Source organism: Cyanistes caeruleus, chromosome 27 (assembly GCF_971803275.1).
Source record: "Cyanistes caeruleus chromosome 27, bCyaCae1.hap1.1, whole genome shotgun sequence".
Taxonomy (NCBI): Eukaryota; Metazoa; Chordata; class Aves; order Passeriformes; family Paridae; genus Cyanistes; species Cyanistes caeruleus.
The window spans coordinates 2673839-2692755 of record NC_141727.1 but is presented as its reverse complement, the minus strand read 5'-3'; the positions used below and the strand labels follow the sequence as shown (position 1 = coordinate 2692755).

General features: G+C 53.6%; 2 protein-coding genes across 2 annotated transcripts; one reads left to right on the top strand and one right to left on the bottom strand.

The window, feature by feature from the left end:
* Nucleotides 1–2: 2 nt before the first annotated feature.
* Nucleotides 3–5633, top strand: LOC111940074 (uncharacterized). Its single transcript, XM_023942631.2, has 5 exons — nucleotides 3–431; nucleotides 679–782; nucleotides 1697–4561; nucleotides 4893–5101; nucleotides 5554–5633. The coding sequence occupies exons 1-5, from the start codon at nucleotides 254–256 to the stop codon at nucleotides 5621–5623; spliced, it is 3426 nt and encodes a 1141-aa protein (XP_023798399.2). The 5' UTR covers nucleotides 3–253; the 3' UTR covers nucleotides 5624–5633.
* Nucleotides 5634–6536: 903 nt separating this feature from the next.
* VAT1 (vesicle amine transport 1) lies at nucleotides 6537–14865 on the bottom strand. The gene is made up of 6 exons (XM_086864376.1): nucleotides 14432–14865; nucleotides 13341–13548; nucleotides 12850–13020; nucleotides 12673–12762; nucleotides 11511–11752; nucleotides 6537–10648 (listed from the first exon to the last, which is right to left on the bottom strand). Exons 1-6 carry the CDS (start codon nucleotides 14756–14758, stop codon nucleotides 10547–10549), a joined length of 1140 nt encoding a protein of 379 aa, XP_086720502.1. The 5' UTR covers nucleotides 14759–14865; the 3' UTR covers nucleotides 6537–10546.
* Between the last annotated feature and the right edge of the window lie 4052 nt (nucleotides 14866–18917).

Here is an 18917-nt window from a genome sequence, read left to right as displayed (position 1 = left end):
GTGTCTGTTGTGTTGGGGCCGGGCCGGGCCGGGCGCTGCCGGGGGGAGGCCGGGCCCTTCCCCGGCCGCGCTCTGAGGGGCCGGGCCGGGCCGCGCAGTCCCGCGGGGCCCAGGGCGGGGCGGCTCCGCTTTCGCTTTCATTTCCCCGCGGCGCCGGGGCGGAGGCCGGAGCGGGCCCGGGGCCGCAGGGTTGGGGTGGGGCCTGGTGAAGAGGGCCCGGTGTGGCGGGGCCCGGGCAGCCGCCCCCGCGGGCATGGCGGGCCGCACGGTGCGGGTGCAGGGCTTCCCCGCCGAGCTGCCTCCCGACAGGGCGGCCGACAAGCTGACCATTCACTTCCTGCGGTCCCGCAACGGCGGCGGGGACATTGCCGACATCCGGGTACTGCCCGGCTCCTCGCCCTGCGCCCTCATCACCTTCGAGGCGCCAGAAGGTATCGCCCATGGGACCCTCGGGGGCCCGGCCTGTCCCGCCATCCCCAGCCCCATGCCTCTCTGTCTTGCTTTCCCCTGTCCCACCATCCCCAACCCTGACATCACCTCGCCCACCCTCCCCTATCTTGCCATCCTCTGTCCTACCTGTCCTGCTGTCCCCAGCCCCATCATCCCATATCCACCCCCAGGGCCCCACTGCTGTCCTTTGGCTGGGCTGATGTGGGTCCGGGTGGCTTTTCCCACCAGTGGCCCAGAGGATCCTGAAGGTGAAAAACCACGTGCTGGCAATCGGAAAGACACGGTACCCACTGGAGGTGACACTGCACGCCGCAGAGCTGAGCCCTGATGAGGTACTGAGGGGACATGGCAGCCCCAGCTGCTCCCACACAGACTCTGTGCCTGGCAGACAGCTCAAAAAGGGAGACCTCACTCTCTCATTTTAATTACACTTAAATCCATTTTCATTCATATTCAAATGAAGATTTTTTTTTTCTGTGCTAATAGCACAGGGACAGGCAGGCAGGCTGTGTGCTCACTCATCTGGCATTTGTGTCTGTCAAATGAAGGTTAGTCAGGTTGGAAAGAACAGGCACTTTTCACCAGTCCATCTGGTGCCACATGGGGGAGGATCCTGTTAATGCCTTTGCCATGTCATCAGCTGGACATACAGTGTATTGTTCCTCTTTCCTTCTCAGGAAAGCTTAGGATACAGACATGCTGGTGCCTAGGGAGCACTGGAGAGTTCTTGCCTCTTCCTCCAGTCTCAAGAGACTGTGGCAGTAGCCATGCTCATGTTTTCATGTCTGAGCCCTAAAAACAAAGGCATGGGAATTAGCCTGACCTTGCAAATCTTTTTGCAAGCCTGTGGTGCCAAAACTGCTTGAAGATCTGGAGGTGAAGCTCTACAAGGCCAAGAGAGCAACTGCATTTCAGATGCAGAAACAATAGTGGATTTCATGGGTTTGGGCTTTTTGAGGAGCTCTCAATGTGTAGAAATGTGGCCCTATATCTGCAATTTCCCCCTCTGACTTTATTTTTGCTTTTGACAAAGGCAGGAGTTGCTTAGTCTGGGTCTTTTGGTCCTGTCTGTGTCAGGGTCCATCTTCTCCTCAAAGTAGGATGCTGAGAGAGAGAGGTGGAAGAATCTGTCATCTCTTCTTTCACAGTAATGCAGGGGCCAGGTGTATTTGCCTTCTCCTGTGCCTTTGAAAGGGCACAAGAGGTTTGGTCCTTGCTCTCTCACTCCCTTGCTATCTCCTTGCAGATCTTCATACATGTGTGCATGACAATTGACTATGGCAAGCTGGGAAAAACCCTCCTGAAGGGCTTGCACAAAGACTACAGCAATGTACAGTTCAGCTTTGACTCGCAGAATATGCACTGCATAGTCCAGGGATCATTCACTGAGCTGCAGACCTTCAGCAGAGACCTGCTAGACAGCGTGAACCTCAGGAGCCAAGCCATTGGTGAGAACCCTGTGCCAGCTTCCAGCAGTGGGGCCAAAAAGATGGGAATGCATGATGACCAGCAAGTGCCTGCCTCCACTGAGTCAGCACAAGAGACAGCAAAACTGCCAAATTCGGACCAGCAGCATGAAGTGGCAGCTAAAGTCCCATCACCTCAGAGCCCAGTGGGTGGGGAAGCTGTGGAACTTATGGGGAAGCTGGAGGACTTTTCCCTAGCAATGGACTTGGACATTTACTTGTACATGCAGAGGTTCTGTGCTGCTGAGTACCAAGGTGTGCTGCACCGACATCACGTGGATGTGGTGGATGTCAGTGGCGATGGCATTACTGTGTTGTACCTCCAGCCATCTGGAGGGCTGTCTGAGGACACAGATGCCTTGAGACAGGCCCACGTGGCCCTGCAGCAGCTCTACCAGCAGCTGGAGGTGAGCCTGTGCAAGGAGAAGGTTGCTAAGGAAGAGCTGGGAACGGACAGTGAGGCACTCAGTGCTCTGACTTGTGAGCTGCAGAAGCTGTATCCCCAGTTGCTCTGCCATGAGGATGTGAAGCAGCTTTATCTCGTTGGAAATCTTGTTGATGTGTCCCAGGCCAAGCAGTTCCTTCAGGATTCCATCACCAGGAGAGGTGCAGCACACACGGGTGACACGCTGAGCAGCTCCCAGCCCTCTGGCACCACAGAGGCTGCACAAAACCTGGCCAAAGTGCCTGTGGACACTTCAGCCACAAGACTTAGCCCAAGCAGGCCAGAGCTGAAAGGTGAGTTCAAGCTAGCTGCCAACTTCAGCGCTTTGAAAGCTGACAGGTCTCAGGCTGGCCATGGCCTCTTGCTGAATCAGGACTCTCCATCGGTGGTAGAGGTGCAGCTTTCTGGGAAACATTCAGCAGAGACAAATGCTCCTGGTCTGAGTGCCTCAAAGCCACCAACCCAGCAGTGTCGGCCTCCCACCCCTGTGGCAGGTAAAGTTCTGGGGTCAGCAGCAGAGCCTCAGCAGAACAACCCCACAGAAAGGGACCATGCAGAAAGAGGCACCAGGCTCATAGGAAAAAAAGCGTCGTTGCCCCTTTTAGGCAAAGAAAACAGCACTTTTCAGCATCCTGAGGACTCCAAAGGCTTGGGTCCCATTGAGCCCCATTTCCTTGTTGGCATGTCCAATGCCTGTGATGTGACATGGACCTCTTTTGCTTTAGGCTCCAAGCCCTCTGCAGGCAGGTCTCTGCTGCGACGGTCCAACAGCTTCTCCCTACCAAGGTCAAGGGAAAGCAACAACTGCAGAGACGGCAGCAGCAGGGCCAGTGAGAAAATGAGCCTGGACTCTCTGCAGTGGTTTTACCTGAAAGATGTCTGCCATGCCACTATTGATGAGCTGTGCAGGGCTGGAGGGGTGCAAATCTCAGAGCTCCACACTGGGAACTGCACAGTGCTGACTCTGCAGGCAGCAGACAGCACAAGGCTGTTACAGGCTAAATGGAAGTTGGAACGTCTCGTGCAGAAGTGCCCTGACTTGGTGTGTCAGAGTGTGAGCTACTCAGAGCTCGCTGTCGATGGTCCCAATGACAGTGACCTGAGTGAACTGTGCAGCCTCTTGCGAGGAAAATCCTTCCAGGTTGGACTCAACATAGACGAGTACGGGCTCCATCTTGCCTGCCCCAAGGAGGTGCTACCAGGATTGACTGAGACCTTCCACATGTTTTGTTCCAGGAGGCTCTGTGCCATGAAGTCTTCATCCATTCCTCCTGGACCAGAGAGTATGGGGATATCAAGTGTCATGCAGCCAAGCAGAAGCCCAGTGCTGGATGCAGCCCATCCTGGCAGCCTGAATTCCCTACAGCAACTGAGCATCAGCAATCAAGCAGACCCTGCATATGTGCTCAGGGCTCCCTGGGTGCCAGAGGCTGAGGAAATGAGGTCCCCCAGTTCTTGGAGGTTCCAGCAGGTTTGGGGACAGGAGGAGGCCAGGGGCTGTATTGATCCTGGATTTGGGAGAGGAGGAATCAACCTTCTGAGCCTTGGTGGAGGGGATAAGCCAAATCCTCCTGGCCTCAGGGAGCCCCAGGAACAGTGGAAGATAAAACTGTATTTGGGGGATCCTGACACCAACCGGCTAAAACAAGTCTTGCCAGACAGATTCCAGTTTGCAAGAGACAAGAACAGAGGAGGCCACAGTGAAGCAATGAGACAGCAGCACTGTCCAGTACCTGCAGCTGATGGAGCTCCTCACTCTATGGCCACCTGGCTATCCAGGGCCATGGCTGCTGAGCCACCACCAGCTGTGGCCCAACAGGCACCTGCAGCACAGCTCATGGATCAGGGAAGGGACCAGTTCCCAGGAGGCAGGAGAAATGGGCAGGAGGAGCCTGACCTCCCATCACAGCAGAGAAGAGACCCCAGCCTTGGACAGGAAAGCAGCATGATCCCTCTGGACCAGTGTGATGCTTGCCAGGTCTCAGGTGTGACCTGCCAGGGCCCCTGCGGTCACGCCTTGTCCAGGACCTGTTTTGCAGTAGACAATACACAGCCAGATTGCTGCAGTTCCCCCCCAGCTGCCCTAGGCAGCAAGATCTTGGGGACAGTGAAGATCTCCTCCCTGTCTCAGAGCCTGCCTGGATACTATCGGGACCCAACACTTCAGCTTGCTTACAGCATCCCTGATGGCGTGCAAGGGGTAGGTAGCACCACAGAGCTTCCCCATCCCACTGCAGCCTGCACAGGGGGTGGCTGCGGGGAAAAGAGCAGCCACAGCTCCCTGCCCCACATGCAAAGGTGCAGAGACTATGTTTCATTAACCTATGAAAGGTAAAAAGCTCTACACCAGGTTTTGGAGCAGCTTGCTGCTTCTCAAGAGCATTTGTGAGCTCTGGTTTTAGTTGACGGTGACTATTGGCCCATGGGGATCATGGTCATCAGTGTAGTTTTCAAGCTAGACAAACCTTAGAAATCCCCTCAGAGGCACAGCATTCCAGATGTTGTTTAAATTGTCTTATTCCTGTTCTAAGGTTGGGGACCCTCGCCCAGGACACCCTTACAAAGGGGGGAATTTTTGTGCCTTTCTGCCTGATAACAAGGAAGGACTGAAGACAGCAAAGCTGCTGAAGAAAGCATTTGATCGTGGGCTGACATTCCAGATCAAGTCCTGCAATGGAGAGGAAAGAGTAACATGGGGCCTTATCCCCCACAAAACCTCCTGGGATGGAGGCAAAGCCAGGTATGGCCCAGCTCATCCTAAGCTTCTGGGTATGGTTGTGGGTTTTTTAGCAATTGGAGGAGGAAAACCGTGGGCTCCAGTTCAACAAATCCTGGCTCTTCCACTCCCCACTCCCCACAGTGGCAGAGTTGGTGCCTCCCTTTGCTTCAGCTTGCAGGGCAGCTATGGCATGGCAGACCAGCCCTGGCACCCTCCAGCTGGAGCAAAAGCCCTTGCCCATCCCACAGCCATAAGTGGTGTGGAAACCTGTAAGTTCCCCATGGACAAGAATTCTGGGCCCTGTTCACTTACAGCCTTTCCCATGATAGTGCTGGGTACGAGCTGTGCCTGCAGGCAGCAGGACATCCACTCAGCCCCTGCTGAAAGGTTGGGACAAAAATAAAGGGCTGCTGCTTCCACTGTGGTTTTGGCACATCAGCAGGACTTACCTTGCTTCTCTCTCTGCCCCACAGGAATGGCTACCCGGATGCCCAGTACCTCCATGAGGTCGGCATAATTCTGAATAAACTGGGCCTTATGTGATTCTCCCACAGCCTGTGGCTTCCCTTTGTCTTCTTTTCCTGCTGAGAAAACTGCAGCTTAACAGAGACAGCTCAGGAAAAAGCATGTGTTTGTCAAAGGAGCTCTTGTATTCCCCAGATGTAGCCAGAAATCTGTACATTAGCAAAGAGCAGCATCCCATCCCTGCCCCATGCAGGCCTCAGCATGGATCAGGGCTTCCCAGAAACTCCAGCTCCTTTCAGATGTGTGTCCTGCCAGCCAGTCACAGAGCTGACTGCAGGCTGAGCCCCATGTGGCTTTCAGTAGCAGACACAAACCTGGGCAGGAGTCTGCACCTAGTCCAGCCCCAGCTTCTGGAAGTCTCTTCCAGCTCCTGCCACTACGGGCAGGTTCCAGCTCAGCTGCTGCCAGAGCTGGGGCTGGAGATGAATTGTCTTTAGTGTCAGCTCTTCACGCTGCCAGCTCAGGCCCCAGCAGACAGCCCCATGCTCCAGCCCCTCCCCAGCACCTGCTCTGAGGCCAGCAGGTGACCTGGTGCTCTCTTGAGGGGAACATTAACAGCTTTCAGCACCCACAGCAGCTGCCCCCCAGGGACAGGCTCTATGCTGACAAATAAACAGGATTAATTCTCGTGTTTGGTAGTGGCTGTTCATGCCTTGTCTTACCCTCAGCCCAGGCACCCACTTCAGTCCCACCTGGCTACTGAGACACCCCAATACCAAGTGCAGAGCCCAGCTAAAGGTTTCACAAAGAAAAATTACCATGGCTGCCCTCCAGGAAGTGTCAGGAACAACACTCAAGCCAACAATTAACAATTGTTCCTGTGAGCAGAGGCATCTCCTCATGCTGGGAGTGTCACACTTTGTTAACTGAACCTGCCCTGAGCTGTGGGCAGAAGGATCGTGACAACAGAAACCTGAGCAGCACACTGTGCAAGGTTTTGTTATGCTTTTAATTAACATTTGAAACACATAAGGCATATGGTAACATTTGACAGAGGAGCAGTACACATTGTAGTCATGTAAACAGCAGTGGCACAGTTGTCTTCCGTCCAACTTGGTTACACGCACAAAGCGAAATATATTTTTTAAACAAAAGATTTGCTATGTGTCTGTAGGATGAGCATCACTCATATCACAAATCTGCAAATCAACACAATTCAGACAGTACAGACCAGACCATATGCTGTAAGAGGCTCACTCAGAGTCTAACACGTTTCACATCATGCTCATGTACTACTTGCCAATAACACTTTGCCGTCACGAGGGCTCAGTACACCAGAGACTAAGCAACCAGAGTGGTTTAACACCTATGATAGCAGCTGTCAGCAGGCCAGGATCCTGCACCAGCTGAAGCCTCACACACACAGTGTTTCTTACTTCTCCCTGGCCAATCAATTCTAGTTTAATACAGGTGTCTGGAACAAAACATAGAGCTGAACTCCTTCCCAGAGCACCTGGCAGGGGCCACACTCCACTGTGCAAGCAGAGGCTACCTCTGCTCCCTCCCCCTCCTGCAGCCAGCTTGCAACACAAATGAGCTTCAGAGAAACCAAAGAGTCAAAAATGTGGCAACTACTGCCAGGTGATAAGCAAAGGAGTTGCACTTTGTCCAAGACCAGCAGCACCAGGCTGGAGGCCACTGCAGCAGCGACAGGAGAGGCCCTTGTGCCGAGCCCGCCGCAGCAGGCAGGGCTGTGAGTGCCTCCTCTGCTCATCAACTCCTTACACTTCCACTTGGACTCCTCATGGCACAACCTTTGAGCCAGACAATCAGTAAAATAAACATTAAATTGCACTTCTGGAATGGCACACATGATAAGTACAGGAATCTCCCAGTTCTTCAGTAGCACAACTCTGCCCTAAACAAGCAACATTGAATGGAATGATTTTTATCCTAGGGTTTCGTTTTGGTTTTTTTTTGCTTTGGTCCTTAGTATACAAACTGGCTGGTTAACTTGATTAAGACACTTGAAGTTGTTTTACATAGGTTCTATACTTACTGGCCCATAGAAAAGTAAAGTAAAAAACCAAAACACAACTAACCACACCCCACCTAAAGCAGAGCTTAGAGCAGGGGCAGAGGATTGCAAGGTTACATTTAATCTTGGTCTTCCTGTAGAAAACACTGTTGCTACCGAGAGACACAAAATAGCCAGTGCAGAACTCGAACAGGCAGTGACTGCTTGGCATTCCTGCCTCGATAAGGACTTCAGGAATTTCTGGGTAGAAGACATGAGAGCCCAAAGAGAGCCAGGATTGTTTCCAAAGAGCCAAGGCTGGAGCAGCTGATAAAGCCTCACTCAAGGCTGACTCTGGAGCCAAACAGCTGCCCTGGGGGAGAAACAAAGGCTTTACAACAGGTCTTATGGACTGGGGGGTACAGAACCATCAGGTCAGCCTCAGAAAGGCTGGAACACCCGGGGAGAGGACAGCTAATTCACGGAAAGTCCAACGACATCACCAGTGTTCACAAAACAGAGCTAATAAGAGTCAAAACAGGGTTTTGGCAATACTTTGAAAGGCCAGAATGGAAAAGGCCCCAGTGACTTCCTAGTCATGTAGCAGAAGGCACCGAGATGCTGCTTCCCGTGGCACACAGGAGGCAGCAGGACAGAGGGGTCTGATGGGGAGCTGTGAGGCTCCTGGGCTGTGAGAGCCCTGCCTGACCCAAGGCCATCCACGTAAGGCACTGAGCACGGGGTTGGCTCAGAATAAAGCAGGGAGAGGATGTTAAAATGAAACACACCATAACAACTTTCCCTTTTACAATCCTGCAGCTCTGGAAGATGTGTGGGGTTGTGTGCCTTTTGAGCACGCTGCCCTGTCATCAAGGTGAAGTCCAGTTTCTCAGAGGAACAGGTGCAGACTTTCCACTTTAGCAATTTAGACAGTCCTGTTTTCACACCTGGTAAAGCAGCATCAGACACTGTTGGATTCAATCTAAATTAGCACGACAGGGCAGGTTGAAAGAAGCAGCAAGATTTTGGATTCAGAAAGGTAAAAAGTTGTGCTTGAGAGTTCCATCAGCCTGTGTTTATGAAGTTGAAGAGATGAACTGACAAGGATCTGTGAGAGGACTCCAGACTCCTCTGAGGTTGTGGGGAACAGGGTTGTTGCAATATTTAAAGTTAGCCAGGGCAGGACCCCTGGAAGCTGTGCCTACGCATTTCTAAAGAACTCTGGACTGAGCCTAAGCACCTGAACCACAAGCTGCACTGACAAACAGGAGTCCCACTGGAGCAGGCTGAGGGAGAAGCCAGAGAGGAATCCCAGCCCTGTGTGGCTCTCTTGGTGGTGGGACTGCATGCCTGGCCCTGTGCCCAGCGGGTACCTGCCCTCCTTGGGCCTTGGGACCTCCCTGTGGGCTAATTAAGCAGGATTCTAGTCTCAAGGTTTTGCTTCTGGAACATGAGTTCTTCCATGATGGACAGCTCCTCTTGGTGCCCTTGGGTTTACCATTTCAAATCCAAAATGAAGCCCAAAAGCCCACCACACCAACATCCCATGACAAGTAAGCACCGGAGCTGCCCAGGGCTGCAAGTGGGGTCCAGTGGGAAGGACAGCATCACCCAGGACTCAAGGTGCTCACAGAGCTGGTCTCTAACACAGCTCTCTTCCCAAATACACACAAGGAAAGAAAAGCAGAAGAGAAGCACAGTTCTGGTATTGGGAGGAGCATCCCAGGTAGCTCCTAAACCCTCAGTGCTGGAGCCCCAAGACAGATTTAGGGGAAGAAAACTCAAGCCCTGCTGCAGCAAATGAGCTGGGACACAAGGGAAAACTGCTCAGGACGTGCAGGTCAAGAGGCTGGGCTGTTTGTCATCTAACTGCCACCCTGGCAACAGCTTCACTAACCAGTGTGCCACAGGGAGAGCCAGCCCAGGCTACTGGGCAGCCAGCCCACAGGACTGGCACTTGAAAGTTACTTCCCAAACTGCAACACCTCCTCAGCACACAGGGCCCTGCACAAAGCAATAACGGGATTATTTTGTTTCCATCTCAATGAAGTCCAATTCAACACTGCAGCCCTTGGAAATACAAAGACAAGGGTGAAGCCCTAACAATACCAGCTTGGAGCCCAACATAATAAAGCACAGAGCCAACATCAATTGTTTCAGTCGTTTGTGACACAGTTGAGTCCTTATGGTCTCTAAGAATCAGACACTGCTCAGATCTCTCTATACAATTTGGAAATAGAAAATGGACAGGATCAGGTTACCTAATTTAAACTTTGCTTCTGTAGTCAGACACAGCCCAGCCCAGCCTGTCAGGGTATTTACTGACTGCACAAAGAAGTGACTGCAAATGAAGTATGATATGCCATAGACTCCAAATTGCCAGGATGGCCAAGGCAAAACCAACAGGAGCTGTTACTATCTGGTTGTGTTAGTGGCCTACAAAAAGCAGAGGGAATAGAGCTGGATTACTTTGAACAGAAGTTGCTGGAATTAAACTAGGCCAGCTGTGGTTTTCCTTTGGCTGTGGAGGAAACATCCTACATTTGGCCAATCCTCTGCTGAACAGGCTTCCCAAAGCTGACAGTGCAAACGCTTCAGCAGGGCTCAGTTTCTGCAGAGATACTTGGCAGTTGTTACAGTACATTGTGCCGTGACTCTACAGTGACAGGCTGTGCAGTTGTTAGTCACCAACTGCTTGGAAGCTTCAGCCTCACTGCCAGAGAAAAATAAGGTTAGTCTGGAAATTCAGTGGAGAAACAAGTGGTTAGAAAACAGTATGAAACAGACAGGTTTCAAAAGAGAGAGCAGGAGGCATATCTGGCAAAGGGTCAGTCACAACAAGAGCATGCAAACCTCAGCTGAATGATAAACCATGATGTTCTTGTACTGGTGAAAGATGGAAGATACTGATCTGTCCATTTCTAGGTCCCAAAGAGATCAGGGAGTTAAACCATGAATTCATAATCTGCATACATCTCTTCTCCTTAGTTCTCTACTTTCTTAGATTCTTCCTTGGGTGCTTCAGGAACCAGGATGACTTTTCCAACATTCTTCTTTTCTTGCATCTGCTTCATAGCCTCTGCCACCTGGAAGCAAAAGGCGTCTGGTGAGACCCCCACCCACTGCAGGGTGCATCCCTGCTCTTCCTGAGGCATAACTGGGAGGCAGCTTTCCAGTTCAATCAAGTCCCAAGCATCCAGGTGCCTCTGCACAGGTGTGTTTTGGACAGACCTGGGCAACCACCCCAGAAGGCCCATAGGAAACTACACTCAAGAATTCCCACAGCCTTAACACACAATGCTCTGCTCACACAAATGTGGAAATGCAGTGTGTGTCACCACAGCTTCCTCTCCAAAGGGAGGAATCCAGCCACCTCCCAGGAGAACAAAGCCCTCACCAGCTACACAAAACAATATATGCACAGAATATTCTTTGCTCCCCTACAGCAAGTCCTGCCCAAGCACAGGATTCCCAAGGGAAGAGCCTGACTCTGCCTGGACACATCAATGCAATAACTCTGAGCAGAGCAGAGCCGGTGAAAAACCTGCTGCTCCCTTCTAATGTCCTCATTCTGCTTCATTGCCTGGGCTCTTTTGCACTCTTGGAAGGGCAGCAACAACCTCCCCATCTGTTTGCTTAATTACAGGGTACAGAATACTCAGGGCATACTCCAGTCTGATGGATAACCCAGCCCCCTCCTGGCTGCTGCTGCCCATGGAGCACAGCTGAGCCCCTGCCCTGCTCCACAGGGACACTGTCTGGCACTGCCCAGCCCTGTGCATTGGAGCAGAATAGCCCAGCCACTTTACTCAGCCTTAATATTTTAAAAGTAATAAGGTGCTGAATGTCCAAGAACAGATGGTTATTTGACATTTGCAACAGTTCAGGCACCATCAACAAGGTGCTGACTCTGTACCACTGCTTGCCTGTAGGTCAGCTCAGACTCACCTGATCAAAGGGCCACACAGAGTCTATTTTGGGCTTGATTTTGCCTTGACTGTACAGGTTAACCAGCTTGGCTACAACGCTTCTGAGAAGCTCAACTTCTTCATCCATATATCCAAGATGGTAGCCGCACACAGCCTTGTTCTGGTGCAGGAGCTGCAAGGCAGTGATGCTGAACTGGTTCCACCAGGTTTTAGCCATAGCCATGAGGTTCTTCTTCTGCCCAGTGAGCAGGTTTGCTACACCTTAAAAGAAGACAAGCCACAGATAGGTTGGAACGCAACACAAAAGGCAATGGGCATCCCATGAACAGCTCAGACCACGCACAGGGGAACAGCTACTCAGCATAGTGAGGGACAGAGCTGAGAACTGGATCCCAGCAGAACTGTCCAGTTGAGCTGCAATGGAAACAGGCACCTGCCTCACCCTCAAGATCCACAGAATTTGGATTATCAGCACTCATATGGCAAAAATGCAGAATAACTACTCTCTCTGGCCCTCCTAAGGCAGCAGCAGTGAAGCTAGACTGCAGTGCTAGCAGAGGTAAGAAAGGGTTACAAGTGACATGCAGCCAGGCTGGCAGGACAGCTTTCCCCTTCTCCTACAGCCCTGCATCTTCAGGGGAATGACACGCTGCAGCGGCTGGGACAACCAAAGCAGCACACTGGTGCAAGTGTCTGGAATCCTACTGGGGGCTGTGTGAGGGCTTTGTCTATGGGACAGAATCACAGTGTTCCAGGGCTGGGGAATGGAGAGATAAGTATTCAGTAGCCTCAAACCTCATCTCCCACACATCCTCTGAAAGAAAAGCAAGGCTGTGCATTAACTCAGCCTAGACAAAGCAGCTATGCCAGTATTCCTCACTGAGGGCATTCCAGCTTCTCCTGCAGGCACCAGCTTTTACCCCAAGAGAGATTTCACCATTGGAGGGAAGAGCCTTGGAGCCTGTGAACACAGCTCTGAGGACAAGACACAAATCTCACTCCCCTCAGTGCTTCACCAAGCCAAAGCATCCTGAAGATCTTAATGAAATAACAGAACTGCAACACATAGTGCAATGAGGAAGAGTCCCTGACAGCCATGCACCCAGACATGGAGCATTCCTCTCTGGATCCCATTCCACCATCACACAGCCCCTGCCTTTGGGCACTTTGCTCACACTCACCATAAGTGATGAGTTTGCCCATCGGCTTCAACAGGTTAAAAGCTTTGGACGTATCAGATCCTCCCAGAGGGTCCAGGACAATGTCAACACCTAGAGATGGAATTAGAAGTAAATAGAAGTTTCTTTGCAATTGAAAGAAATGCAGGACAGTTGCAGAAGTCCTCCACCACATCATACCTTTGGGAGAGATTTTCCGGACCTCCTCTGCGTAATCCGTCGTTCTGTAGTCAATGGGGTGAGCAACTCCGCTCTCCTTGAGTGAATCGTGCTTGGAGGCAGATGCTGTGCCAAAAATGGTGACATTTTCTACAGTCTTGCACAGCTGGATGGCAGCAGTTCCCACACCACCTGAAAATCAGCAGTGAGAAAGATTTAGAAGCAAACAGCCCCAGCAGTCAGAAAATCCTCTGAGCAGGTAAATTATCCCTGCCTGTACCAACCACACAGCACAGCAGCCTGGGGAACAGAGGCTCTGCCTGGTGAGGTTCATGCCTGGGACACACTGGGAGAGACTGACCCCAGCTGCTGGGAAATGGGGTCAGCACAAAGCCTGCATCTCTGCTAGGTGACATTTTGTCAGTCCAGTCCCATTCTGATCATTTTCTCACCCATGTCACTTATTCAGAAACTGCATGGTGAAACCAAGAGATCTGGCAAGAACTATTTACCTGCAGCCATGTGGATGAGGACACTCTGGTTGGGTCTCAGGTTTCCAAAGTCAAACAGAATCATGTAGGCAGTGATGTAGTTAACAAGAAGAGCAGCGGCTTCCTCGAAGCTCATCCCCTCAGGCATTGGGAAAGTCTGAGTGACCGGCACATTCACAACTTCTTGCCAGAGCCCTGACCTAGCCAGGACCATTACCTTATCGCCAACCTAAAATCAGAGGACAAGGTGGTCTGAAACAAGCCCCCAAGGCTAGCAGAAGCCATCAGACCCTTGCCCTTGGCATGTCAGAGCTAGTGCATACACACAGTTCTCTGTGCAGAGGTCTGCAGAGACTGCAGCACCCCTGGACTCAGGCAGGAGACCACAGCCTGCTCCCTCCTGATCGGGAGACTGGAGCAAGCACCTCTCCCCACAGACCTGGGCACACACCAGGAACCTCAGAGAGACCACAGGCACTCCAGGTTCTGCCTCTGTAGTGGCACCCAAACCTAAATTGTGGTTGACCAAACCAACCACTGGATCCACGCTGGATCACCAAGGCAAGAGGGATGAGGACCATGTCCTGCCCACCTTGCTTAAGCTGGGAGCAGAAATCTAAACACCGAAAAATATTACTGCTGCTCCTTGCAAGGATCACCCTGCCAAGAGGCAGGAGCCTTTGGGAAACGTTTAGTAGCATCAATCATGGAAAATGCACGTTCAAACTTAGGAGAAGTTCCTGAACCTAAGGCACACGGCCGTCCCCAGCTCCTCCCCGCGGCTGCGGCCCCTCAGCCCGGCCCGTCGGGTGGAAGCGCTCCCGTCCCCCCGGAGCAGCAGGGCCGGCCGGGGGATCCCTGCCCGCCCTGCCCCTTTGTCCAGGGCCTTTGTCCGCCCGGAGCCTCCGCGGGTGGGATCGGACGGGCTCCCGGCGGGGACTCAGCGCTGCCGGGGCCGAGCGGCCCGCCCGCCCCGACGGGGAGCGCCGGTCCCGGGCCGGCGGCGCCGGGGGAGCGCCGGGGGCGGCGGGCACCGGGCCCGGCCAGGGGCGGGGTCGGCCGGGGCCGCACCTGCGGGGCGGTTCGGGGCCGGCGGGCCGGGCCGCCCTCACCTGTCGGTCGCGGACGCCGTCGCCGAGGGCGCGGACGGTCCCGGCGCACTCCATGCCGGGGCAGATGGGCGGCGGCGGCAGGCGGTCGTACAGGCCCTGCCGCGCCATCAGGTCGGCGAAATTGAGGCCGCAGGCGCGGACGCTCACCGAGACCTCTCCGGGCCGCGGGTCAGCGCCGCGCCGCGCCTGCACCTTCACCTTGTCGTAGCCGCCGAACCCCGTCAGCACCAGCGCCCGGTGCTCGGCCGCCTCCCCGCCGCCCGTCGGCGGCTCGGGGCCGGGGACCGGCTCGGGGGCGGCGGAGGCCGGGGCCGGCTCGGCGGACATGGCGGTGCGGAGCGGAGAGAGCGGCTGCGGGCGCGGCGGCGGCGGCGGGCGGGGAAGAGCCGGGGCGCGGCCGGGGGCGGAGCGGCTCGGGCGGGGCAGCGCGGAGCGGCGGCGGCGGGCGTGGCGGTGCTCCCGGTCAGCCCCCGCGCCCGCTCCCCCAGCCCCCGCCGCCACGAACCATCTTCTTTTTTTTTGTCTTTTATATTCCTTCCTTCCTATTTTTTTTTTATTTTTTTTTTTCCCTCTAAATGATTCCTTTCGAACAAACACGCTGCTCGCGTCCTCCCTGGGGACATGGCTGAAATGGCAGTTTCGCTGCAGCATCATTTCCCCTGAGTTACTTCTACACTTGATAGCGCGGAAATCCTGACACTTGTGGGGAGTTTAGTGGCCGTGGCTCTGCTCGCGGCCCTGCGATGGCTGCGGGCAACAGAGGCACGGCTACACACAGGTCGGAGGGAGGAGCAGAGTTCTAGTCCTGCAGCTAAAGGAAAATAAATTAGGCAGTGTTTGCAGACAGATCGCTGGATCCAGCCTCTCTTTCTGCCAGCAGACATCAGCCTCCTCCATGAGCTCACCGCTCGGGTCACTGTTCGGCTCCCAGAATCCACACTGACCATCGGGAATGCCGATTCCGTGCCATTTTGTGCAGAGCACAGTAGAATCCACACCTCAGTTGTCTGGCTTTGGTGAACCCATCTCTAACAACCTGCAGCCACTGCAGGGTGACTGCTCAAGCGAGCAAATCAGAGAACCCCCGAAGCAGAAAAATATCCATGCCCAAAAAGAAAACACAAACCATCTGGAGGATAATCAGTGTGCTGGGAAATTTCTGTGTCATTCCCAAGCCAAGCAAAACCCAGCACAGTGCCTGCACAGGGCTGGGCATTCCCAGCACCGTGAAGCTCTGGCTGGCCCATGGATCAGCAAACCCTGGCATCTCCAAGGCCTTTGTGGGCTGCAGGAGTCCCAGCGTGGCCTGCTGAGCTGGGCTGCAGGAGCTCTGCGTGACTGTGTCCTGCAGGGCCACACTCCGGGCTGCCCTGAGGCTGACAGAGCCTGGGACTGCTCAGGAAGAGAAGCACAAAGACAGGAAAGGAGGCAGGAGGACAGAGCCTGGGGCAGGCTGCACATCGTGTGGTTCTGCTGTGTGGCAGATTTATGGCTGTTGGGGTGGCTGCAGTGGGAACAAGGAGGAGACTCAAGTCCAGTTGCACGACAGCACCACAGTCCAGCTTTACCCTTTGTTTGCCATTGGTCAGCTCTGAGAAATACAGATGTGCCTTCCTGATGTGTGAACATTTCCCACATCCCAGATTAGAAAGAAGCAGTCAAAGCAATCCTTTATCTTCTACTGCTCTGCCTAGGAGCTTTCCTAGCCTTCCTTCTTTCAGTGATTTATATTCACAGTGGTGGATGAAACATGCTGGTCCAAAGGGAGCCTCCATTGACCCCAGAGTTCAGGGGATGATCCCCAGAGGCTGAATGGTCAGTGAAGGCACTGGACTTGGGAAGTCAGATTCCTCTTCTGCAAGTCTGCTGCAGCTGTGTGAAGATCTGGAGCAGACTGGACAGGACAGGGACATTTCTGCACAGTGGCAGGTCTCTGTGGCTGGGCAGGACTCTCTTCCTGCATTGGTCTCTTTCGTGTTTCTGAGTCAGTTTTTCCTTATCAGCTCAGTCAGTAACATTTCCCCTGTAAATCCTTGCCCACTTCACTTTGTGTCCTGCTGGGGTAGTTTTCTCACTGCATTGAAGCAGCAGGGTTAAGGTCAGTCCTGGCTTGCTGCTGCTCTGGAATTGGTGTGTGAAGCCAATTGTTTTGGGGAGCAGCCAGGGAGGTGCTGGTGCTGGCAGGGGCTGGGAATTTGCAGCTGGCAAACTCTGAGCTTGGAGACCTGGGATCCCCAGCACATCCTGGCAGCTGCCCACAGGACACTGGTGCAGAACAGCAAGGGAGCATTAGCTAGAGAAAACTGTTTTTCCCAGTGGAATTGGTGCTCACTGCTCTAACCCATTTTCCATCAAGCTCTCCAAATGTGAGCTTTTGCTGCCCAGAAGCACAGGGCCAAGGGCCCTCCTGAATGGTGCTGACTTGTGATTTACAGCCAGAGGTGGGCACAGACCACTGAGGTAACTGTTCTCATTCTCTCTCTGCCAGACACTCAGCTTTCCAGCAGCCCTGCACCTCTCTGTAAGCTGCTGTCCTGCTTTTTCCAGCCTCCTGCAGTCCTCCCTGATCCCCTCAAAGGGGTTGAGGAGGATGTGCCACAGTAGGAGCAGTGCCAGCTCCCCTGCCTGGCCCTTAGTTTCTTATTCTTTTATTTCTATGAAGGGCTCTAGCAGTCCCTCTCCCCTGCCCTCAAGGACATCTTAACAATGACCAGGCAGAAGATTAAAAAAAACCACAACTGGCAGCAGTTTTCTTGTCAGCAGGCAGCTGCCTGTGCCAGTTCCCAGGGCTCTCTCAGCACAGTACCCCAGAGGCTCAGGCCCACAAAAGCTTTACCTCGCAGGGCAGGGCTTCCTGAGACCCCACTGCTGGCCAGGGGCTGACTGCCAGACATGGGGTGGCTCCACTGCACAGGTGAAGTGCTCAGACACAGGGTTCCCCATTCCAGCTCTGACCCTGACCTGGTGCCACCAGCCCCCTCTTCTGCTCTGCTGGTGCTGCCCATGCTCCTCGAGCCCCCCTGCTCCCTGAGCCCCCAGCTGCAGGCCAGGGCAAGGGCTCGGCTTGGGAAGCAGCTGTGGGGCTGCAGTCAGCCCCCATGGGGTGCCAGGACCCACACCCATGCTTTCAGGGTATACAGTTTGGTATCCTGGCTCTACAGCACATGTTGACTTTGATCCATCTACTTGGATTTGTTGGGAACTCAAGAGAAAGATTCCTCCTGCCTCTGTTCTGCCTTTATTTCACCCATGCATGCAGCGTGTTAGGATGCACAGAGAGGAAGACACAGACAAGATGTCCCACCTGCATCACACGTACCAGGAATGCTGTGCCTCCTGGGTGACACTGTGCCTGTATCACAGTAAATTACATTTAGATTTGACAGGTAGAGCAGCAGGTGGAAGAGATCTGATACAACCCCTCAGACATACCTGCCACTCACAGCTGCAGTTCCCTGTGCTGCTGTTTTGATCACAGAGACAAATTGAGGCAGTTGTCAAGTGCAAACTGAAGCTCAGTGGACGGCAGCTCACTCCTCACACTGGCAGGAGGCTGAGCACAGAGCATCATTCCCACAATGCATGGGCTGTGGGAATTCTCTAGCCTCTTCCCCTGCACAAACCCAGCAGCAGAGGCTGCAGATGTGCAGCATGCGTGAATGGCATGGCTGGCGTGGGGCCAGTTTCCAGGTGTGCACAGAACTGCACCCCACTGTGTCCTCCTCTAGAAGGAGGCACTTTCTCCACTGCAGTCTTTGGAGAAATCATGTGAAATGAGAAGTCTCCTTAGCTTCAACTTTACGCCACAACATCAATAATTTACTGACAATTATAGTCCCAGAATTACAGGCTTAGCACATCCACATGCTGCGCATCCATGAGAACCCCATCATCTGGTGAGCGTGCCTTACCTCCCTGAAAATGCACAGGCTTGCCTCTGTGTGCTGAGGCTTTCTGGGGTACAGCAGGCAGGACTGGGCAGCGTGGCTGTGCCTTGGGTTTCTCTGCACCATCACCTACTCTGCTGCTGTCCGAGGGCCCTGGCTCCTGGCAGGCTCTGGCACTGCTGCTCTTCGGCAGCGCCAGCTGCTCGGTGTTTCCCTGGCTCACCCCAGGAACATGAGCAGTTCTTCAGAGAGCAGCAAGGGTGGGACTGAAACACATCAGTGCACAGCAGTGGGTCTGCAGAGAAAAGACCCTCACCTGAGCCCAGCACGGCTGCAGCAGCCCTGCAGAGAAGCACATCCCTCAGATGCAGCAGCCTTCAGCCTCACAGGCACAGGCATACACAGCCTAGAGGATGCTGCCTCACTGGGCCTGCAGAAAGGAAGACTTTAAAAACTGCTTTTTCTCCAATTTGTGTTTGGGATATGCAATTCATTTTTAAAATTCAATGGAAAAGAAACGGAAGATCTGAGGGTTTCTTTCTGTTCATCCCTTGTCCACCCCACCTCCACAACTCTCCACATGAAAATGAGTTGCAAAA

Coding starts and splice junctions, on each gene's coding strand:
- LOC111940074 (XM_023942631.2), top strand. CDS start 254: ATGGCGGGCCGCACGGTGCGGGTGCAGGGCTTCCCCGCCGAGCTGCCT. Junction 783..1,696: donor CAGAGCTGAGCCCTGATGAG/GTACTGAGGGGA, acceptor ATCTCCTTGCAG/ATCTTCATACATGTGTGCAT. Junction 4,562..4,892: donor TCCCTGATGGCGTGCAAGGG/GTAGGTAGCACC, acceptor TCCTGTTCTAAG/GTTGGGGACCCTCGCCCAGG.
- VAT1 (XM_086864376.1), bottom strand. CDS start 14,758: ATGTCCGCCGAGCCGGCCCCGGCCTCCGCCGCCCCCGAGCCGGTCCCC. Junction 11,753..12,672: donor GGGCAAACTCATCACTTATG/GTGAGTGTGAGC, acceptor TCTTCTTTTAAG/GTGTAGCAAACCTGCTCACT. Junction 10,649..11,510: donor CTGTGTGGCCCTTTGATCAG/GTGAGTCTGAGC, acceptor TTTTGCTTCCAG/GTGGCAGAGGCTATGAAGCA.